The 24,373-nt window shown below is 45.1% G+C and overlaps 1 protein-coding gene across 1 annotated transcript in view; it reads right to left on the reverse strand.

Annotated features, from left to right (window-relative positions):
- The window catches only part of JPH1 (junctophilin 1), a gene marked incomplete at its 5' end in the record, with an annotated part of 76,971 nt that extends 53,249 nt beyond the window's left edge, over positions 1–23,722 (reverse strand). Inside the window, 2 exons of the mRNA XM_082859007.1 lie at positions 17,995–18,754; positions 23,344–23,722. Coding sequence (XP_082715133.1) covers positions 17,995–18,754; positions 23,344–23,722 — 1,139 coding nt within the window. The remainder of the gene's footprint in view (positions 1–17,994; positions 18,755–23,343) is intronic.
- Positions 23,723–24,373: the final 651 nt, after the last annotated feature.

The following is a 24,373-nucleotide window of genomic DNA, read 5'->3' on the forward strand; positions in this document are numbered from 1 at the left end:
GTCTGTTCTTAGCCACTAACAGTTTAGACGGCCTCTCTGTGCCCTGGAACCACGTGGATATAAATGACAATAGAGGTTTTTTGCAGGGAAGAAACAAAAGAGAGCTCTTCAGCCTCCACGCTTTCGCCCTTGTGGTTCCCTCTGCTTGGAAAGCCCTTCTTCCCCTTTCTCTTCCTGGAAAAGCCAACTTGTCTTCTCAAGAGCTGTCCGTCGAAGTCCCTTGTGGTTCCCCCGGCTGTTTAAAGACCCTCTGTTGGGCTCTTACGCATACTGTCCTTTGCTATATCGCACCAGGTAATACTTGCTGGTTTTCTCCTCAACCTCCTGCCCTAGTATATGAGCTCTCTGAGGGCAAGGGCTGTCTTTTCACAACACTCCACGTCGAAGTATTCAACAACTATTGGCTGTATCAGTTTATGTAGCTGAGCCCTAGGAAATCAGCCTCATGAACCATAAAGACCTTTTAGGAATGAATGATCAGTTCTATTAAACTGAACAATTTTTATGCAGTAATCTCAGTACAGAGATTTTAAAGATACATATATGTAGTACTGAGCTGATACAGGAGCTGTCAGAAACCTGATTAGATTTTAGCCTTGTACTGTGGATTCTAAATCTCTAAGGAGGAATACCAACCTAAAGACGACAAATCAATCAAAACCAAGTATTTAGAGCGCCAACATCATCTTGACTGACACCTGTGCTTGGTTCCATGCAAGGTATAAAAACTGAATTGTTCTTATTGGCTATACAGTATATATTAATGAGCATCAAAGAGGCCTCTGAAGTCTAAAAAAGACCTACTCATGATGATCATTTTCTTTCCAGGTGTGCAGTATAAGTAAACATTTCATTCATTTCATTTGTGCTGAATTATTAGGAAAAACTTTCAGTAATTCTGTATGGCTTTAGAGCTCATGAGTTCAGTGTTTATTAATTCAGACTTCTAAAGCTTATTTAGAATTTAAGTGAGCAGAATTTCATACTAATCAGAGATGGAATGGATGGGCGAAAGGAGGAAAAGAAAAACTAGGAGAAAAAAACCCTGAAAATGTCATGAGAGAATCTAGTTCTGCACAGACTCTCTTCAGTTCCTAAAGGTCCTTACACCTATTTAGTGCAGGACCTGTAAATATACCAATTTGCCTAAAAACTTCATTTTTTTTTCTGCAAAGATATCCCTTCTTAATCTCCATGACTTGAAAGCTTAAACTTTTACATCTCTGGCTAATTCACAGTCCTCATAGAGACAAAAATTATAAAGCATGATTCAACGTAATCCATGGTGTTGAAAGAGCAACTTACACGTGAAGAGTTAATGATATAAACAGCTTTACATTTTGATTCACTTAAGAAGCAGTCATCATGCAGTTAAAAATATTTTTTCTTTTCATATTTTCCTGTTTTAAAGGCAAGAAAAACCTTGACAGACTAGAAGCAGTAACCAGCTTTTTCTTTTTTTTTTTTTTTTTGCGGTACGCGGGCCTCTCACTGTTGTGGCCTCTCCCGTTGAGGAGCACAGGCTCCGACGTGCAGGCTCAGCGGCCATGGCTCATGGGCCCAGCCGCTCCGTGGCATGTGGGATCCTCCCGGACCGGGGCACGAACCTGTGTCCCCTGCATCAGCGGGCGGACTCTCAACCACTGCGCCACCAGGGAAGCCCCCAGCTTCTTCTTAATGGAAAAATCAGACTGCTCGACAGAGACCCCTGCACCTGATCAAGCACTCCCACACCTGCCCGTTTTCCAGCAGGAGTGGTGTTTTCTCAGGTGGTTGGTCAGATCCTGCTAAGAAGGCCCTTAGCCAGCAGAAGCTGGCTAAGGATTTGCACGAAGCCTGGACTGGGCTCCTGGACATGGTAGCCCTTGGAGACCAGGTGGATTTTCTATTACAAGTCAGAGAGGAGATCAAACAGAACAAACCTGCAATGAGTTAGAGTGGGGAGGGCAGAGAAAGAAAAGACGTAGATGGTATCACGGAACATCATAAGCACAGAATAGACCCCTAGCACCCCCATTGGTTTTGATCCTAAGCTGAACCCAAGTGTTCTTCCTGGGACTCCTAACTCACTCACTGTCCTACCTACTCCATGTAGGGAAAATGTCTACTAATGTCCTTCTAGAGGTACACAGTGGATGATACGGTTTGGGGCCTGAAATAAGCCACTACAGAGTTTTCACACTCTTTAACTAGTAAGGCATGTTATCTTCATGCAAGTCATGTCCTTATTCCCTGCATTTTGTACACATTTTTTCTGTAATGCAGGTCACATTTTAATATAGTTTTAGAAACACTTCTGAATATGACTATCACTTTAATCAGGAAAAATACCTGAAACATGTATGTTAATTAGCCATTAGTACATTGTTTAAAAGAATTTTTGTTTGAATCCTTGGTTTACTTCATTGGGTTTATAAAGGTATAAACCTACTGATTTTTCCATTTGAGTATTTTGTACTAAATGTAGTTTTCCCAGTAAACCTGTTGACAAAAATCATGTTTTAAATAGGGGAAAAATGAAAGGTACCTTTTCTAAGCATCTTAGGCGAAGAAAGTCATGGATGTTAATTTCATTCTCTTATGTGGACTTAGTTGAAGACACTAGGCAGCATGAAGAGTTAATGAAAGCTATGACTAGAGTATGGCTAATCAACTAGATAGGGTGATGGCTTGTCTCTTAATAGAGTAAAAAAAAAAAACGGATTTGCTAATTTGATTTCAGACAGTGGAATTATGCAAATAGAGATGTTAGCTATAACCACAACCAAACCTTGTTCAGCATCTTGTCTTAGTTTATCTTACCTTAGTATAAAATAATTCCCTGCTTCTTTCCACATACAGGCCACTATCTCTAACTCTCCTTTATCAATTTCTCTACCCCAGCCCTCTCTACTCATTTTCCTAACAACTCCTTATTATAATTGACAATGCATATCTTTCTTTGATGTTTTCATTTCCTTTGGAAGCTCTTAAATGCACAAGGCTTCAAAGTACCATTCTTACAGGAATCTCATCTCTCTGCTTTTCTTCCTCCTTGAGGGGCCATAAACTGAAAGCTCCTCCCCAAAGCGTCTCCATCATCATTCACGGTCTGCTTGTGCTCTTAGCTACCTATGCTCAGACCCTCAGAGCCTGAACTCCCTTGTACACAACTACCTGTACACGAGATGAGTTCCCCTTTATAGTTCAAGAATCCAGTCCTTTATGCCTGGATTGACTTATTCATGTCCTGACGGTGCTGTCCTAACTTCTGCTGCTTGAAATCCACCTTGTGCACAGGGCAGCTAAAATCATTCTCCTCACATGTTGTTTTGCTCATGTCACTCATTTCCTCAGAACTCTGAAACAGCTTCCACTTGTGTGTTGCGTAACACCTGATTAGTGCTTTTAGGATCCTTTACTAGTCAGCACCCCTTATCTAATTGTCCTCCTCTCCCGACATGACTCAGCTGTGCTCTACACCACTGCAAAGCACAACATTGTGAAGCTTAGATTACACACGCCAGTGGGTGGTGCAAAATCCAGAAGGGGTTTGAGTACATTTTTGTACACACATTTGTAAGATTCCTCAAAAGGGGATGGAGCTCCGGAGTCTGAATCTGACAGCAGGGGGTCTGTCCAGCGTCTCCAGCCTCCTACTTTCCTAGTATTTTTCTTCTTTTCTACAAACCAACAGCATTAATTTTCAGGGATTTCAGAGCAGCTCCACGACTGCCCTCCCCAGATTTACCAGCTTTCGGGGTCATTGTTCCTGGCGGTAGGATGAGGGTGAGAGGGAAGCGCTTGCCCATGAAAGAGCCTTGTTTTCAGGTTTTACTAGCAATGGGAGTCATTAGGGAACATCAACACGGAACATCAGATGATTAACAAGGCTATGAAACTAAAAGAAAGATCTACTCCAGCAAGCCACAAGGACAATATTGTCCACAGATAATGAGCACTGGCGATATTCACTGCCTTTAAGCGGTTTTTCTCTCTTCAGGCTGTGAGTCATCAGATATGCTATTCTTCCCCCCACCTAGCAAAATCTCCGTTTGCCTCTGTGACAAATCATGCCTTTGCTTCCCTTTAAAATGTTGCCGAAGACTCAAATTCCTTATGAAATCACTCCAGACCAACTCCACCTGGCATCAGACACGCCCGTTATACCAAGAACCCCTCTTTATTCACGCCCTCTAATTCTCCTCCCTTTTCTCATTACTGGGCATTTCTTTAGGGCCAGTATCGCTATACATACATGTTCACGCAGACACCATTTATGGGAGGGATGGTTGGGACTTGTTTTGTTTTCTTTCTTTTGTTGGCTTATGCCTTCTACTTCCCTGGAAATATCTTTAAGGTCTTATTACTGGGCGCCGAACAAGTGGAGGCCCTGTAACGATGACAAATATAGCAACCGTAATTTAAAGAAAACTTTTAAACAATGAAGTTTGGTGACTGAACTTTAACGCCGCACCGTTAATGCATTACTGAAGACTCCAAAGCAAAAAAAAGGGGAAAACCTTTCAATAAGCTCTTCTTCCCCTTGTTTTCATTTATGGAATTATTGACTGCTCACTTTAGTAGCACATTTGAATCATTCCAACAACGAGTGGAAAGTTATTCTGATTTAGTGAGAAGAAGAATAGCATAATTTTGAAAAGAGCTTTCACTGTCAAGTTTATCCACTAACATTTAAAAAAAAAAAAAACCAAAACCCAAAATATTACTACGATATGTGGCCAAGTAAAAAGTCTTTGGACCTGTTTTATGAACAATTTATTTCTTTTTAATACCTATAAGACTGACCATTTAGACATTTTAATCTTCTTCGAAACTTGTATGGAACGGGGGCAGAGGGCTAACAGTTGACTGAATGTATTACTCTGTGCTATTATTTAACCACTTCTATGAGTACAAGTTACCTCCCACCGGCTCAAAGCTTGTGTGTCCGTGGGCAGAGGGGCACGGGGTCAGGCTCACGCTTCCTCTCCCCCTTCAGGGCTAGTGCAGGTCTAAGTGTGTGAGCATCTAACAATGCCTCTGACTTGATCAACACTGACTGGTATGTCAGGGGTCATTCAAAACCGTTTTGATTTTGGTTCGATGTTCCTCGCTACAAGCCTGCTTCTAACAGTTTACACGGTAGGTCATTTCCCCTTTCAGCCCACCATCTTCTGATTGCAGACAAGTCTAGAGTTGGAAGAGTAAAACGTCAGTGGTGTTTCACTGAGTGATTTACTCACGGAGTAGTTTCTGTACGAGGCATCGTTGGTAGAGCTACGTGAAGTCAAGGTTCAAAAACAGGCAAAGGAGGTGAATTCACAGGATGGCAGAGACCCAGACCGGGGCTTTCTGTGACTGCCTGGTCCAGTTTTTCCCACTTCCTCCCTCCCATTGCATCGGTAAGAAAAAGAGACCTGGAACGATTACTTGTTCAATATGTCAGAAATAAATCACCCATATTCTGGGAATGAACGAAACGTTTTGCTAACCTGATTTAGGGGCATTAGAGTATCAGACACACAATGTCCTAGATCTGCCTCTGCTCCTTACCTTACCCACCACTTCCAATCCATCAATTTCTGCTCGTTTTATCCCTTGCTTCTCTACCACCCCAGCCTTCGACTGGGTCTCTGTCATCTCCACAGACCAGGCCTCCAGTCTTGGCCCCATTTAAATCCATCCCAAAGGCAGATAGTTTCCTGATCAAATTCCTTCAAAGACTCCCCAAGGCCAGCAGTGGAAAACCCAGCTCCCAAACCTTCACCACCTCGTTTCCCATCGTATCTCAATGCAGCAAACTTCAGCGCGCCTGAGAGTAACCTGGGAAGTTTGCGAAATGCAGACCTCCGGGCCTCAGCCCCAGGTGGAGGACCAGGAAATTTTCAGCAGGCCGCCCGGGATCTGCCCTCGGGGTGGATGGGGCACGCCTGGGGAGTGCTGCCCTCCAGTCCCGCTGCTTGCAGGAACTCAGCCCATGCACGTTCCCTCCACTCTGGCCTCCCAGGATGTTCCTTTGGTCTGGAGCATGCTTGCCACCGTCTGCTTGCTGCCTAATCTCCACAGCACAGGCTCAGCCCCACTCCCGTAAGCCCCACGCGCATTTGGTGTTCCTCTTCCTCTAGGCACGCTCACAGCTTTACCTCAGCATTTACGATACTATATGGACAGTATCGGTTTATGTTTGTCTCCTGCACAAGGTTTGTGGCTGTTGAATGAATAATGTCTGTTAAAGGAAACAGTGGCAAATGAAGTATATGACTAAATAATTCTGCTTCCAGACAGATCTTCCTTTAGGAACCGAGACAGGATACCGGTCAAAGAAAAAAAAAAAATCCTACCCCAATTCTCAAAATCCTGTGGAGGTTAAAGCCTTGGGCTCCAATGGTTATGCTGTCTGGGATCCTCCCTTGATAGGTCATTTACTTGTTTTGTGACCTTTCTATACCTCAGTTTCCTACCTACTCACAGAGTTGCCATGGGGATTAGGTGAAATGACAGATGACAAGCTCACAGCACAGGTCCAGGCACCAGGTAACCACTCAAGACATGTCTGTCTGCACGTGGCTAAAAGGCAGTGCCCCAATTGCTCTCCTCAGAGCAAAAGGGGAAGGGCGCTTGCACTGATGCATGCTATACACGGGGGAACCGTTTAGAGTGTCTACACTGCTTCCATATCTGGAAACACTGCCAAAAAATTCACTACCTGCTAAACAGCTTCCTTTGGCGTTTCTCTATCCAAAGGCTGCTAGTGAGATTCCTGCTACCGTCAAAAATCATCTTACAGACTCTATGCAGAAATCTTAATTTAAATTAAAAAATGTGATTTAAATGAAAATAATTTAAGTATTTTAACAGGTTAATATTTTTTAAAGAAAGCACAGTTATCTTCCCTTCCCCATTATAAAATTCTTCTGTACTTTACCTTCTTCCGTTACTTTACATTCCTATTGTTAGGGGTGACATTACGTATCTGAAGAGACATTTTATTAAGTTTTCTTAATTTAGTCCGGGCCCGCTGTGCATCTTGAGAGTGGTCACAAGAGACTAACGGGTTAGGCAAAGGAAAGGGGCCTGGCAGGGAGGGCCATTCCAGGCAGAGGGAGCTGCCTGTGCAAAGAGCATGGGAAGTGGTCTGCAACAAACCACCCAGGCTGGGTTACGTGCTTCCAGGTGGGCCCCTCCAGCCTGCAGCCCTGCCTCGCTCCCAACTCCTGTCCTGCTGCATAGGAACCCGCCAGCCTATCTGGTCTTACCAACACGTTTTGTTTCTTATTCATCTCTGTATTTCTAGGGCCTAGTGCCATGTTTGGACAGAGCTGGCACTAAATAAACGTTTGCCGAACGTTTGCCAAATGATGTTTCTTTAGCATAATAATTTCTGATAGTGATATTTTGTTCGCGTGCGTTGCCAAGAAAGAAACAGGCCAACAGATCTATCTTGCTCGCTGGGTAGGTCCCTTGAGCACCAATCTTAGAAAGCACAATTTCACAAATTCAAGAAGGGACGTTCTGATACCTGAATTGCATTGTCATAAGGCAACAGATTCCCAAGCACTTGACGAGAGAACTGCTTTATTGGTAACTCTTAAAAAACAGCTGTGTCTAGTATCATGTACAGGAATTCCTCTTTCGTGGCAGGGCTCCTCAATGCCACTGTTCCTCAGGGTTACTGTCTGAGCTCTTTACATACAGTACACATCTTTCTGAGTTCCAGGCCCACGGCCCCTTTTGTCTTTTGGGCATCTCAAAATTTAAGAAGTCAAAAATCCGGGCTCCCCTGGTGGCGCAGTGGTTGAGAGTCCGCCTGCCGATGCAGGGGACACGGGTTCGTGCCCTGCTCCGGGAAGATCCCACATGCCGCGGAGTGGCTGGGCCGGTGAACCATGGCCGCTGAGCCTGCACTCCGCAAGCAGGAGAGGCCACAACAGTGAGAGGCCCGCGTACCGCAAAAAAACAAAACAAACAAACAAAAATCCAAACTCATCTTCCTCTTTAAACCTGTAACTTCCTCCCTGGTCCCTTGTTTCAATAAACAGGACCAGCATCCTTCTAGCTGTCCAGGCCAGAAACCCGAGTCACTGACTCTTCTGGTTCACCACACCATCAACTAATCCTACTGAGTCTGCCTGGGAGGCTCTCGCCCATACATTCACTTCTTCCCCACCTCCACTGCCACTGCTTAGCTCACCCCATGGGCTCTTACCTAGATTACTGGTCAGCCGATTACTACTTAACCTGTCTCCAGTTTTACTGCCTGCCCCCTTCCACTTGCCAATCTCTATACCACCTGCAAACAGTGTGATCTTTCTAATACTTGATCATGTAATTCTGCTGCCTGAAACTATCAACAGGTCTCCCCTGTCTTCGGGATAACTCCTGAATTCCTTGCAGGTCCGTGAGCCCCCTGCTTACTTCTCCACTTCATCTCTCAACAACCGCCACCTAGCGCCCTCTTTTCCAGCCATACCAAACATTTTACAGCCTCCCAAATACACGAGTGCCACTGTCCTCTGCACCATCCTCCACCTTCTTCTGGAAAACATCCACCCATCCTTTGGTTCCCAGCTTGCTACCACTTGCGGAATCTCGCCTCCAGCCCCGGCCTGTGATTAAGCTCCTCCTGTGTGCTACCTAAACTCACAGCAAGGTGCCTATCATCATCCAACAGGTAACTGCTTTTTCAATCTGTACCAACCAGATGCTATGACAGAAAGGACTAGGTCCTAATCATAATTTTACATTTACATAGTATGTAATCGGTGAGTGACTGGAATTAATATTTCACTGAGATAAGAAGCAAACCTTATAAAATGGGCTGTCTTTTCCGGGAATCCAGGCCAGACTGTTAACTAACTTGTTAACAGACGACAGATAAGGGCTAAAGGTACCGCACTGTCAGGGCATTTGCATCTTTGCAAGGGAGCCTGTCAGTCCATAGCTCAACTGATTCTGAAATCACTTCGATGAGCCGGAGGGGGTGTGAACAAGTGACTAGGGCTGGTGGAGGGTGGGTGGAGCCCCATCACCTGACACCCCACCATCCTCGCTCTTGAACCCTAAACTTTAACTTCTCAACAAGTTTTGACTAAGAGGCTCCCCCTATGAATCTCAGACTTTTCCCCAATAGATGGAAGTATACGTATGAAATCTTGAAATCCTAATTCCAAAAAGCTCCCTCACCAATGTAAAAAAAAAAAAAAAAAAAAATGAAACTGAGAGGGACACTTGGACCAAGCAACTGAGCTCAAAATTTGATTGATTTGATGCTGTAAAATTTAGCAAAAAATTTACCTCATTTAAAAGTTTTTAGACGCTAACGAAAAAATATAACAAAATGATTTGTTAATCTCTGGCACAACAGATCATTTTTAAAATACTAGAAAGTGAATTAAAAATTAATTGTATTGTACTTGGCTTGAATAAGTTTCTTTGGGCGCACAGGGAAATCCTAAGAAGATTTGACTTCAAAGAGCTGTACTATTTTCGAGGCAATCTTGATTCCTTACACATTAATTAAATTTCTGATAAAGCAGCTTATTCTGAATTGAGCATATTATACAAATACATGTGAAACACCCACTGAAACAGAAGGGCAAAATGATTAAAAGCTGATTTGGTTGTACTCCCAAGAGGCCATTGGACTAAGGCTGAGTGACTTACATAAATACCTTTGGCATTTGTTGGATCCTGTTCCTAAACACAATGTTCATATTTCATCTATAATAAGAAAAGCATCTCAAAGATTTGCAAGGCACTAGTCTTGCAAGCGTCCAGTTTGGTGTCTTGAGTAAAGTGAGATTGGTAGAGTCAGCTTAATCCATGATGGAAAGTTGTGAGCAGGGTGCCTGACAGCTGCTGCTCGCAGGCGCCTCCCCGCTAGGTTAGCATGCGCACAGAACCCTGCCACTGGCCCCAAAGCAGAGCTTCTCCAGGGCAAAGCCAGCGTTCCTATGGAGCACGCGGGATGGGGCCTGAACCCAATCACACCTCCGCCTTTCCGGAAAACAGTTTTAGCAGGGTGGTTTCCACTTCATCGAAGCTGTAGTGAAAAGTAGCTGCTGCCTTAATGCCCCACATTGACTACATCAGGACGGTGTCATATTTCACAGCTAAATGGGATGGAATCTGCCGAAATTTGGACTGTCTGGAGCGAACTCAGATTTCTGCAGTTAAAACCGGGCCAACGTGGGTCCCCCAAGCCTAGGTTATCATCGCCCTGGACTGTTTTTTTTCCCTCCAGTCTTCACAGCCGGTTTCCACCAAGCACGTCTCTGAAGAATTGACTATGACATCACGTGCCACTCGTGCCACTCCTACCACATACGGCATCTTCTCCTCACCCTCCCTGTTCCAAGCGGAGAGCCACGCCTACACGGTTCAGGGTTTAAAAAGGAATGCTTCTAATGGCCCTAGAGCCTGGATAACTGTGTGGTTCTCCCATATCATGGTGGCCCAAGACTGAGTTTCATTAAATCTGTATTGCTTGGACCTACCTGTTAATCACTAAAACTCAGGCTCACCTCAATGCCTCAGGGTTTCTGAATGGGCCTGGCCCTGGGAGGGCTGGCTGAAGAATTTTTTTAAAGAAATATATTTAGAAACGAGATGGCCTAAGAATGTTTTATAAGGTGCTCGTGATACAATGTGTTCCCATTTCATGTGTTAATGACCTGTTAAGCCACCAGGTGATATAACATCAGAGCTGAAGGAGAAGGAAGAGCAGAGCAAGGGCTTTCTCCGTCTTCCCAGTTCAGCCTCTGGATGAGCATTATAGCCAAGCTCTGCCCCCTGCTTAGGGGCAGGACAGGGCTGACGCCTAGGTTATCTTTGTGGTTTCAGCTGTTCTCTCCACACACCCACAGAATTCTCAGTGACTGCTCGGCCCCTTAAGAAGTCCTGGGCCCCGGGATAGGAAGAAGCATGTCTTTCTCTCAACAGCCTGGAGAAGAAGGTGAGGAAATAAGAGCGGGTGCCTCACTTGCTCCCATGGGAAATGGGCAATCTTTGGTAAAAACGACAAACACGTACTTCAAACTTTGATGTGCAATACAGAAACCACAACACCCGTAGAGGGTAATGGCGACCGGCACTAATCTATCCAAACAATATGAAGTCTTTGTTATCCTCCACTGTCTTCAGGATCAGGACCCCAGCCTAGCTTGACAGAAACACACGGGGCCATTTCCTTACTCATTTTCTCTTCAGTCTTAAAAAATGTAATTGCCTGTTGACAATATACTGACTCCACACCGACTGCGGCTGGGAAAGGGGTGAGTCTGGACACGCACGTCTGCACACAGGCGGTCAAGCCTGGTGGACTCAACTCCGTTCCTTTGGCTTAGCCCTATTTCCGCTTCCCAAGCCTTCCTTCCCTTCCTGCTTCCATCTTTACCTCCATCTCAGGCTGGCTTCTTGGTCTTCTATCAACCTTCACTTTGGGGAATGGTACTTGTAGGATCGACACGTTTTCTAAAACATTAACTAGATGTAGGGATTTACAGGTTAAAGTCCCATGACACTCACGCTTTCCTTCAACCCTTATAACAACCCTCCTGTGAAGAAAAAGGCGAACGTCAGCCCCCACACACAGAAGCTTTTCCGCACCTCAAGGCCTGAGTGCTCTAACCAAGCCTCTGGAATCTGCTCACAGGCTGGTGAGAGCAGGTGGAAAAGGGCGACAGGCAGCAAAGGCAGATATGGCAGAACACGGGAGACACAACTGAAAAAAAATAACTGATGCTCTTCTCAGCCATAAATTCCCACATTTTAGGTGATGTGCCCCTCAAATTTCTTTACTTACTTAACAGTCTCTTCATTAAAGTGACTTATGAGGCATTACAAGGAGTCCGCCTTCCTATGAAAAATCACTTACGCTAATAGTTGAAAATTAACCAGAGCCCCAGTAGAAGAAACAAAAACATTCATGGAAAAGGTAACCTAAAATTGTTTTTAAAGATGTGATACAGCCTCTAATATTACAGAAAAGAAATAAAGATAAAATATAAACTATAATAGTATCGATTTTCAAAAGAGAAAGAGAAACCTTTTATCCAACAGAATTTAAGGACCTCAACTTCCCTGCCCTTTACAATAACTCGGCAGATCGAGCTTTACCTAAAATTGGTGCTAATACGTTTAATTTGGATCCGTAAAGTGCACTGGCTCATGGCTGACTTTGGGCTTTAATAGGTGTGAATGTAGTCAAGTAATCTTGTGAGGGACTGTTCCACTGAATGTTATTATTTGAGCTAAAGAAAAATGACCCCAAAAAAATGGCTGGACAAGAAAACCTTTCAAAAGGAAATAGACAGCTGAATATTCAGCAAACAGATTTTTAAAAAGACAATAAGCTCTTATGTTCTGCCTTATCACAAATTTTGGTGATGTCAACTAAGTAGGATAGGCCAATGTTATTGTAGTTAGTAAAAGATGACTTCCTGGAAATTTCTTATCGGACACTCACAGGTATCACTGGACCAGCTCATGACGAATGGAATTAACATTTTGGCTTAATTAGAAGCTGTTATTCCCTGGCTATGCTTTAGTTCTGTCACTTTAATGATGTTGACCTAATTAGGGAAAAGGGCACCTGTAACACATACTTTTGCATTTTCTGCACTTCCTTGACTACTGCCCGGTTACGGGGTGATGAACTGTGAGAGCTAGGTTTCCTGTCTGAGAACTGCGGTTTAAAAATGTCTGGCAAAATGGAATTAGAAACACTGGCAGTGTACGTACCCAAAGTAGTGAGGATGTGATTCACTCATTCATCAAATATTTACTAGAGCTCTTATAAAAGTGCCCCGATCTCAACTAGCTGCTGGTAATACAAAAGTGAGCCCAGCTGCCTTTGGGGCCTGGCTCTCCAATCTAAGCTGGAGAAAGAGATATTACACAAACATACTGAAATCCAATGACGATTTAGACCAACGGGGGGATTTGGACTGAGGGGGTGGGGTGGGAGGGGCAGGGGTGGGGAAACCCTCTGCGAAGAAGAGGCTCTATGTCTAAACCAGAGTGGGGAGCAGCCCGAGGGGCTGGCCAGGGGAGCCGGGCCTGGGTACCAGCCAGAGGGAGGGATGAGCAAAGACTCCCCTGAAGGAAAGCTGTAGTGGCTGAGTCATTCTGGGCATGGAGGAAAGGGGGAGAGTGGCATGAAATTGTAATGTACCTTTTTAAAAGAGAAGTATGGGAAATATATTTTTCCTGTAGGGTTAAAAAAAAAAACCCTGTCACTTTAATATGTAAGTCCAAAACTGGCAAACAGGGAATCCAGTCTCTGGTTCTGCAAACGGACAGAGCAAGCTCACCAGACCCCTTGATGCTGAAGTGCTCCACGTGCTATCTGGCTGCTTCCATCCCCCAAGCACAGCAGGGCTGGGCAGGGGACAGCACATTCCCTGTCTAGTGCTGCCGTTACCACCTGAAGTGGCACTAATGGTGGGGGAGAGGTTGGGAGCAGACAGCTCCACCCCACTCGTCAGCCTGACCCACCACTGACACTTCACAGTGGTCCTGGGGGATTCCCAGCCCATCACCCGACTAGCTGCAGTGAGGCTGGCCACAGAGTTAGTGAGTAAGGGTCACTATCCCACTCTGCTCTATCCTCCCTTCTTAGTTTTCTTTCTTCTAATCTGATAACAACGAAGCAAGTATAAACAAATACCTGTGGTTCTCAGATGCTTTAGGCCAGAGCTCTCCCATCCTTTTCAACACACCTCTTCCACCCTTTAGCATAACTACTCCTTCTAAGGCCCAGATTCTACAAAGCTCTTCCTCTGTCTACACCCCTCCCTAAATTATCTATTCGTTTCCATGGAAGTGTGGTTCTCAAAGGGTCACTTAAATGCCTCAACCAAATGCCTCACCTTAAAATCCCTCCTTAAAATATTTTTCTCAAGGAACAGTCATTTGAACATCTGTCTTAAGGAATTATTGGAGACAGGAGTTAGCAGAGTAAAAAATGACCAAATGAGAAAAATGACTGAAATGACAGGGACAGTGTGGTGACCTTGGGCAGAGCCTCGGTCTCTGCCTCTGAAAATGAGGAGCTTGAAATGTTCAGAGTTGCTCCCCTTTCTCTTGCACATTTCTTAAGAAACAAGGTGGAGACATTTTCTCAATCCCATGTGATGATTTTTACTCTCTGGGCCAAGACAAGAGGAGAACAAAACATTTTTTAAAAATCTTACTAACATAAAATCATATAAACTTTTGGAATTAGAACAGACACCTAAAGAAAGGTTATAGGAGTTGGCAGATTATTAGCATCCCTTAAAGTTTTAACTCTTTTTTTAAAATTTTTATAAAGTTTTAACTCTTTGAGTGCTAGCCAAACTAGCTAGGAAACTTTCAGTAACTACTGATGCTACTGCATTATTTCTACCATCTACTACCTCTTCTCTGTCATCCTCATATTCCCTGATCTATAAGAATTAAACAGGGGTCCATAATAAGCCTTCAGAAATAAGCCTCCTGTGTTTACTGGGGAGATACACCACTCCGTCTGCAATGAAGTAAAGGAAAGATCCACAGATCTACCATGTTTTCCTGAATCTTTGGGCCGAAGATGGCTGGTTCCATGTCTCCTGATTTCCTTGAGGAGCCATTTTCACAGAAGGTAATTATTTTCCCTCAAAGCTAGGCTTTGTTTCCAGATAAAATAAGGTGATGGTACAAAAGCGGATCCAGGGCTTCCCTGGTGGTGCAGTGGTTGAGAGTCCGCCTGCCGATGCAGGGGACGCGGGTTCGTGCCCCGGTCCGGGAAGATCCCACATGCCGCGGAGTGGCTGGGCCCGTGAGCCATGGCCGCTGAGCCTGCGCGTCCGGAGCCTGTGCTCCGCAACGGGAGAGGCCGCAGCGGTGAGAGGCCCGCGTATAGCAAAAAAAAAAAAAAAAGCGGATCCATTTCCCTGGGATTTCAGAAACAAACAAAGATCTCTGTAGCATAAAAAATAACAGTGATACAATAATAACACTATCAGCGAGGCAATCTGAAGTGGTCAATAACCATTAACAGATCATCTCCCTTTGTTGCTAATGTTGAACTAGTGATTTCAACAGTGGCCGCTGCCAGGAGTCTTACTTTCTAGTTCTTATTCTGCCATCACTGGGGCAGGGGAAGAATGTCTTTATTTCTTAAACTCTTGATATTTTTAAAAGCAAAAACCATTAATAACAACTGCTAGAAGGGTCCGGAAGGACTGAGCAAGTTGTAAAACTCTGTATCTGAAGTAGTCATTAAAGCAAGGAATCTGGAAAGACACTAAACCAGTGAAAGTGAAATATAAAAGGTTAATCGGGCGTTAAAAATTTTTTTTGCCTATCATGTCATCAAAACAGTGTTTTTTTCCTTGTGGTAAGAACACTTAACATGAGATCTACCCTGTTAAAACGTTAAGCACACACTACAGTATCGTTAACTACAGGCACCATGTTGTAGAGAGCTCTAGAACGATTCAACTTGTTTAACTGCAGCTTTATACCTTGGAACAGCAACTTCCAATTTCTCCCTCCCTTCAGCCCCTGGCAACCACCATTTTACTGTTTCTATGCGTTTGACCATTACAGATCTCGCCCATAAGCGGAATCATGCAATATATTTGTCCTCTGACTGGCTTACATCACTAAGCATAATGAACTGAACATTCTGTAAACAGCTAAGTGAAATCTTCATGAAGGCGTTAACTAGCTAGAAGTACAAGCTCTTAAGCTAAATGTCTGTTAATTATAAACTATTATAACACACTACTCCCAAACTACATAATACCACCCCAAAAGACTTTCGACAGAGAGACTGTGCCTAGAACTTGGATAAGAGTTTTACGATACCGGTAAAATCAGAGATCTCTGCATCACAGCTTTTCGTTATGTAGGTCCCTCCAATTTAATCATAAAAGTCAATAATTAAAGCAAGCATAAGAAAGGTATTTGCTAGAATGTCCCGCACAGGCTTATCTTCCACCTGCCAAGACTGAATTACCTCTAGTATTATCACTAGGTGAAAACAAAAGAGAAGAATCCAAGAGCACATTTCAAATTAGAGACCAGGGCCTAATGAATAGTATATCAATTTGCTCTCAAAGTTATCAGAGGGCCATGGAAGCTGGCAAGGTTAGATGTGCCAAGTATCCTATCTACAAACAAAGTAAAAAGCAAGTAGATGCAATGCCTGGTGATCAGAGAAAACCATGATCTACAATAAAAGATGCTCAGCAGATAGGAGAGACCGTTCTTGAAAGTTTGTGCCAATTAACGAGCAATATTAACTTTAAAATTGGGTTAGTTTGGGATAAACATGGAAATCTTGAACACTTTAATATCATATATATCTAAAAATAATACAAAAACCAAGACCGCCTCCACTTTCCAATTAGAGTTTCAGACACTCAGAAGTAAACAGCAGCCATAAAATAGGGGCATTTAAAAAAAAAAGAATTTCAGGGCTTCCCTGGTGGCGCAGTGGTTGGGAACCTGCCTGCCAATGCAGGGGACACAGGTTCGAGCCCTGGTCTGGGAAGATCCCACATGCCGCGGAGCAACTAGGCCCGTGAGCCACAACTACTGAGCCTGCGCGTCTGGAGCCTGTGCTCCGCAACAAGAGAGGCCCGCGCACCGCGATGAAGAGTGGCCCCTGCTTGCCACAACTGGAGAAAGCCCTCGCACAGAAACGAAGACCCAGCACAGCCATAAATAAATTAATTAATTTAAAAAAAAAAGAATTTCAGAAGTCTAGAAGTATTAAGTTGAACAATATGAAATCGCCATTTTTTGTACATCTAAAAGTTTGAACATCAGAATTTTCACATGGTTCCACCAAAGAAAAGGGAGGGCTCATTAATTTAATGGTAAGAATAAAAACCTGAAGACATGCTAAGAGTTCGTGGTTTCACAAGGAGGTTTACTTCAATGCGAGGATAGTACTGAAGCAGGACAAGGGTTTTTAATATTCTACGATAAACGTTACGTCTCAAATCACACGAAACTAGGGCCAGTCAGGACCTGCTCAAATGAGCCTAAGAATAAAATTTTCCACGTATAACCGTCCCACTTTCTTTTTTGACTAACATATGACATCCAACCCTAGTAAAATTCTATTCCCAGTCGGTTTCTCCATGCCCTGGTTGGATGCCTGAACCTGGCTATCATGGGTAGAACTTCAGAGGCGTGCCCACATACACCTCACTTCTCAATCTACTATTCACCACTGTGTCCTACTCACTCCAGCCCTCCTCTGCCGCTCTTTCTTTTAACCTTGGCACACTGACAGTCCCATCTGTCTTTGTCAGGCTCTCCCCACCCCCTTCCTTTCAATATACCAGTGATCTAGTCTTTCTTGCATAGAATGGGGGGATTCTGCCGAGCCTCGGTCACTCTGCCTTTCCCATGTAGGTAAGCTTTGCTGTTCAAAGAATGTCTGCTGGATTCTGTCACGTAGCTTTACATTTTTGCCTTATCTGAATCCTGGCGAGTTTCTCAAAACCAATCTCACCTATAAGGCATCAATAAACAGAATTTGAATGTTATAAATTAGGATAATTTTCTAAGGCGGAGTTGTACACATCTCCAACTTTAATATTAGAATAAAGGGACTCACCTACACTAGGTGGGTTTCCACGTGGATGGTATTTTCTTTCCAGCACACAAAAGCACTGTGCACTCTCTGGAAGTATTTCAGGGGTACTTTTCTTTCTTAAAAAAAGTAACTTTCTGGACTCTGGGAAATGTACACAGGCTCTGAGTCAACTCCATCACGTTCAGTATTAGGGAAGTAATTTATATGAGGAAGGGAACCGCAATGTGCCTTCGACATTTTTTGAGGGCGGAAACTTTCAGAAGAGTGCAGGTACGTTTCTGACTCATTCTATTGGGCTTAATCATTTTCCACCTTTGATTCCGGCAGTTGTAGAACCTATTTGGTGATGTCACCAAAAGACTGACAAACATATTATTTGATATTCCACTGTTGCGAAGGACCCGGGCAGAACCACCCATCCTGTGCGTACATACCTTGAATTTGCTATTTCCACTTTGGTTCTCGCCATGGCGGCTGCCCTTTGCGCGCCTTCGATCGCTCTGTCCACCTTCTCCCTAGTTTTTGTATTTCTTATTGGTATAAGCTGCTTCCTTATTCCACGGACCAGAATATTATTTTTGTATTTTCCCTCTTCCTTAGAGCCGTCGGGAAACACGGTGCAGCCATACCCGTGCCTCTTGTTATTTGCCCACTCGCCTTCATACTTCATGCCGTTGGAGCGCTCGCTGATGCCGAAGCCGGTGCGCTTGTCATTCTTCCACTCGCCCATGTAGGTTTCCGTGGTGGTGGCGTCCACGTGGTCTTCCACCGGGCAGAAATCACAATCTACGTCGCCGAAGCTGATGGTGGAGTTGGCGTCGCTGGAGCTGATTCGGCTCATGGCCGCGTCGCTGCGGACCGAGCTGCGCTTGCTGGAGATGGAGGACTTGGATTCGGACTTGCGCAGTTTCATGCTTCCCAAGAGGGAGCCGCGGCGGAAGAGGCCGCCCTTCTTCTTGCCCGCGAGCTCGGCGTCTGCATGGAAGTTGAGAACGAAGCCCCCGCGGCTGCCGGCCGGGCTGTCGGCGGCTGCCGCGGCGTCGTGGAGCACGCTGCCGTTGCTCTGCTCGCTGCGCAGCGAGGCCAGCGACGTGCGCAGCGGCGAGCGGATCACCGTGGCCATGCCGTAGGGCACGCTCTGGCGCACGCCGTAGCCGTGTCGCATGCCGCCGGCCCACTGGCCCTGGTAGGTACCTTCGAGAGACCGCAAGAGAGCACAGCGTAAGTGTGGGGCCGAGGGGGCGCTGGCGCCTGCGAGCGCGGGGCGCGCACGGCTAGAGCCCTGCGCGCAGGCCCGGCGGCCCAAGGTTTAATCCCGCACATTGCCAAGTCAACTCTTAGGGATGCTTTTAAAATTCCATTTGTGAATCCCGTCCCTGAGATGTTGTGCCTAGACCTTTTCTGTAATTGTATGTAGGCTTTTTGTATACAGCTGTGGTGGCTAAAAAGCGTGCACTGTTTACCTTTGGGAAAACTGAGATAAGGCCAGAGGAAAACTTCCGCACTTAGCATTACGGAATTCATCTCAGGGCAAAGGCGCGCTTGACAGTGTCCACTAAAACCTTGTTGACACCAGATCACTTTTTCAATGAATATTATGCCTTCTCAGGAAAAGGATAATCTCTAATCGAAAGCATTTGTGTTCAGTAAGTTTTTCTATTAAATAAATTAGCAGAGACGTTTAAAAATTAATCTGGAGCAGCTTTTTAAATAACCTTAGGAGGAACTGAATGTTAAGATTAGGGAACTTAGAATTTTCTCTTCTACATCAAGTTCATTTCCTTTTAATTAAAGGAAAAATTTAAATTAAAATATCCCCCAAAAGAAGCTATGTAGAAATTTTAAGATGTAATTACTTCTTTATTATTCCTAACTCACAATATCACAGAACACCAATCATGATAACAGTCTGTCTTGACTTCTTTCAGTTTCTGATCATACCGAGCTACCTTGCCATTTTATATTGCCGTGAAAAGATTTCTATTGCATGGCATACAGTTATTTTTAAAATACCGAGAAGTGCTGCTTATAGTTTTATATCATTGTGTTAACAAGGGCTGATTACTGCACTTAAAAGTTAAAGCCATAATGGCTCCAAAGTCAAAAGTTTTGACTAATTTCAAGACTACCGTCGCTTTCTGTTCATTCTGATATATTTTTGGTATATAAATAGACAGTAGCAGGGAGACAATGAAATATGAAGTGGGTCTGGTACTGTGAATGTCATATTCTGGGTAGGTCTTCACATCTTAACCTGACACCTAAGAACTTCTGAGGAGGTGGGCATAAACCCCAAAGGATAAGATAGTCAAATAGAACATTTCAGATCAAGACGCTTTCTACTGAATATTAGCCATCTCCAAACAGGGAAGGAAACTGAATTATTTCCTTAATAATTATTTCTTTAACAGGGAAGGAAATTGAATTATTAGGAAATTGCAACTTACTTTCCCTTTTCCTGATAGATAAAATTTTAAGTTCTAAGATGAAAGTTATACAACCTGACTTACACGCACTAAAACTACCTTATTTTTAAATACTCTGTTTAAATAAGCAAGGAATGCTATAATTGTATCCTTCTACATAATGACAAGTTAATTTTGCTAGAACAACTTCCAACATACTGTTTGATATCAAGAAGTATTTACACTTTTAAAATACAACCATACTGTCTTAGGAATTCCTAACACTGAAGGGAAATTAACAGCTAGTTTCCTTAAACTGCTATCTCCAAAAAGTATTTAGAATTTCCAACGACGTATTGCTTGAAAACTCTAAGTGGTTTAAGGCAACAGCAATAATTAGAAAGTTTAGGGTGTTGCTTAACTGTCCAGTTGAGAAGCAGAACAATGGCATTGGCTATATTCCCGTCCTATTCTGTTGAGGAACAGTATATGGAAGAATTCCTCCACAGAATTGCTAGAAACCAATTTACAGTCAAAGTGTTAGTGGCTCATCTGAAATTTAAAACAGGTTTAGTTTAGTCAATGAACCTAGCAAAAAAAGGGCCTCTAGTTCTTTATGAAGCAGGTGGTTTCCACCTGCTCCCTGCTGCTCAAATAAAGGTCTAATTAGTTCCTTGCAATCCCTTAAATATAGATGCATAGTTCACAAGCTTAAAAATTATTTTCATGGGTTTGAAGTTATGTTCTATGATTCTGTATCTGGGAGCTGATTTTCTAGATATGGCCATTTTCACTAAATAAGCTTGTAGTGGAAGGCATCCAGTTCAGAAAGAATACCAGTCAAATTTAGACTTTATTATGCCAAACTTAAATCTACATGCTGTGAATGGGTATGTGCATGTGCAAGTATGCATATAATTAACAAAACAATGTGTCTTCCTAGATATTTTCAATAGCTTCATGACAGGTGAAAAAAGGAACCACAGCAGGATCAGAATGTGCACCAAATATTCTGGGCACCCAGACTTGGATTTCATGAGCATGGTACTAATTTATTCTTAATATTCAGGGGCTTTCTATTTCAGTAACACTTCACACACAAATCACTAATAAAATAAACCGAGTGATACTTGTCAATGGAATTATGGCTTCCTTCCTCTAGTTTAATGCCACCACAAAATACATGGAATCAGATTTTCCCTAGGTCTGAAAGGGTAGCTAGGGATGGACTTGTGGTGCAGAGGCAAAAAGTAAAAATAGGGGAAGTGATATGTCCTGTTTTGGCCAAAATCTTTGTATGAAATAAGTTGTAGCAATACACTTCAATTTAGACCCCCATTTTATGATTCAGGACTTTCTAATTAACTGATTGGCATACGAAAGAAAAACACAGAGTAGGAATTCAATAGTGATTTTTAAGAGTTTCTTCTCCCCTTCCTAATTGGTAGCATATTAGATTTGTTTTTGGTAGAAAAAGAGAACCACAGTCCTACAGTGATGCCAAATTTTGAGGTTTTTAAAAAATTCTTTTAAAAGTCAGTTTTAAAACAAGATGCTGATTATCTACACTCATCCTAGACACTTATTTGAGCTTCCACAACACATACATAGAGGACCTTTACTGTGCTACATATATATATTGATTGCTAGGTATAGTGAATACTCTAACCCAAGAGATTTTGTTTAATGAGTAACTTTGAAAGAAGACATTTATTTTTAGCCTTCCAAATACTGTGGTTAAAGAACTATCCATGGCCTTCTTGAAAGGTTATAAAATAATGCACACATTTGAAAGATAAGTTTTGTATTCCAACTTTCGAGCATGGAATTTAGTTATATTGTAGACCCGGGGCCTCCAATAAAATCCAATCACAAGCTAACATGTTTGTAAGGCTGTCAACCTAAGGCACTCTATGCCCATTCAGAACATTTAAGGGCCCTAATTACTGTGGAACTTGAAACTCATGCAGCCCATATACAAGTATTTAAGTCCCCCCCCCTTTAATCCATGAGAACCATATCCTTCATTTATACTGTAGGATGAAAAGATGTCCTTTTTAGCAAATCCTACCATTCTGCTGTTTTGCATTTGAAACACGGCCCAACTGTTCTGAGTAAGTGAAGTGTACAAATTGTATAAGCTTTTATATAAGCAGTGGCCTGACTGGGGTTGCCGTGGGCTGGAGAAACTTCTAACTGGATCCCTTTAATATCCTCCAACTCTGAGCTGCAGAATTCTGAAATGTGACCTTGCTTCCTACAACCCTCTTCAACTAACTGATTATGTTTAGTATAAGAAAATGTATTTTGCCAAAGCTTAAGACATGCATGCTTCTCAGTTTATTACAAAAGGAAATTCATCAGATTTTGATACCTGTTTCAATAATATGTTTCCTGGTTGGAAAAAAAAAGGGAACTCTGCCCTCTTATATACAAAATTTCTTTTGCAAATATTGTTTAAATATTAAAACAAGGTGAATTTTGCTCACAGCCAGCATACCATTTCGGTCATACACCTTAGTGCAAACCGGCGATTTCGTACTGCCATTCTCAGGAGGAAAGTAGCTGTTAACTTAGCAACTATACCTTTCAATTGTATTTTTTAAAACGTAGACTCCATTGTTCATTTCTAAAGTGTTTTCCTCATAATTTGTCCAGCTATCTGCAGCTCAACAATGAGTACCTTCTTTTGATGGAAAACCAATACTTCAAGAAACCGAATGAAAAACAGAAAGAAAACCCCACATCCTCCGAATCCCACCTGCATCAGGTGGCCTCTCCACTCCCATAACTAGGATGTTTCCAAAAGCACCTCAGATAAGGAACAATTCCCCAACATCCTAGTTAATGGGGTTCTGGCTTCTATCTTTAGGCTACTAGAGGACCAGAAGCGAAATACGACTCCACGTGAAACCAATCCCAGGAGCGGTCCGCAGCGACCGCCAGCCTCACAAGCCCAGGGCGTTCGCTCTAACTCCACGGGAGTGGTGATTTCAAACCCGCCCGGGAGAGGGAGGGATCAGGAACGTAATGTGACGGGCTCAAGTGACAGCGTCCCCTCTCCAGCCCAACCCTCCCGGGCGCGCTCCCTCCCGGTGGCAGCGCGGCGCCGGCCAGGTATATTCACGCCTTGCTCCCCAGGGTGTGCACACACCGCCCGCTCCAAGAACCGGGTCAGATCCAACCCTTGCGCACCAGTCGCGTCCCACTGCACCCTCCCGGGAAGAGCGGGCGCGGGAAGAGGGTGGGAGGCTTCCCCAGGTGTTTTGGCGGGTTTCCGGACACGTGCGCCTCGCGTCCTCCCCGCTTCCCCGCAGTCTGGGCAAAGCCCACCGCACTAGCTCGCGGAGCAGCCGAGCCGCCAGCGACGCCGCTCACCTCCGTCCCCGTAGGTCTCCACGCCGTACCCGTCCTGCAGCCCGTTACTCCAGGTACCCTCGTAGCGAGCGGGGGTGCACAGGCTCTGCCGAACCCCGTAGCGCCCCTTGAAGCCATGTGACCACTCCCCCCGGTACATCCACTTGCCCTTCGTCTCCACCCCCAGCCCGTGCCGCTTGCCCTGCGCCCAGTAGCCCTGGTAGGTGTTGCCGCTGGGCCAGGTGTAGCCTCCGACCACCTCGAAGCCGTGCGACCAGGAGCCCGAGTACTCGCCCTGGCCCTTGGGCCCCGTGCAGATGCCATGCCCGTGCGCCTTGCCCTCCTCCCAGCCGCCGCAGTAGGTGCCGCCATCGTCGAAGTCGAACCTTCCGCCCGTCATTCGGGGGGCAGCCCCGGCGCGCTCCCCGCGGGGGCACGGACGCGGGCAGAGCTGGGCACGGCAGGGTGTAGCTCGAGGGTGGAGGCCCGGCGGGCGAGCTCACGACAGCGCCCCGGGCAGCTCGCGCCGCCGCTCGGCTCCAGTCCGACGCCGCCCCCGTCCTCCCCTCTTCTCTCGCCGCTGCCGCCGCCGCCGCCGCCGCCGCCGCCGCCACAGCCGCCTTCCTCCTCCTCCTCCTTCGCCGCCGCCGCCGCCGCCGCCGCCCTGGCCAGCGCCGCGCGCGAGAGGACAGCCCGGGCTCCGGAGCGGACCTTCAGCTGCTCCCACCCTCCCACGTGAGCCGGGCGCCGCCCCGCGCCCGCCCCTCTTCCCCTCCCCGGGCGGCGAGGCCCGGCCCCGCGGCTCTCCCGCACCGCCCCCCCCCCCCGGGCCCTGCCCCCAGCCCCGGGAGCCGCCGCTTCCCCGGCGGGCGGGCTGGCTCGGGACCGGCCGGCGCGCTTGTGTTCTCGCAGCGGGATGCGGGTGGGAAGGCGATTGTGCCCAGGGCCGCGCGCGAGTCCCCGCCTGCCTGGAGGAGGAGGCGAGGCCGCGTGTGTGGAGGCAGCTCGCGGGCGGCGGAGGCCCAGGTGTTTGTGTTTGGGGTTTATCAAT

The sequence above is a fragment of the Leucopleurus acutus genome (assembly GCF_964270905.1).
Source record: "Leucopleurus acutus genome assembly, chromosome: 17".
Taxonomy (NCBI): domain Eukaryota; kingdom Metazoa; phylum Chordata; class Mammalia; order Artiodactyla; family Delphinidae; genus Leucopleurus; species Leucopleurus acutus.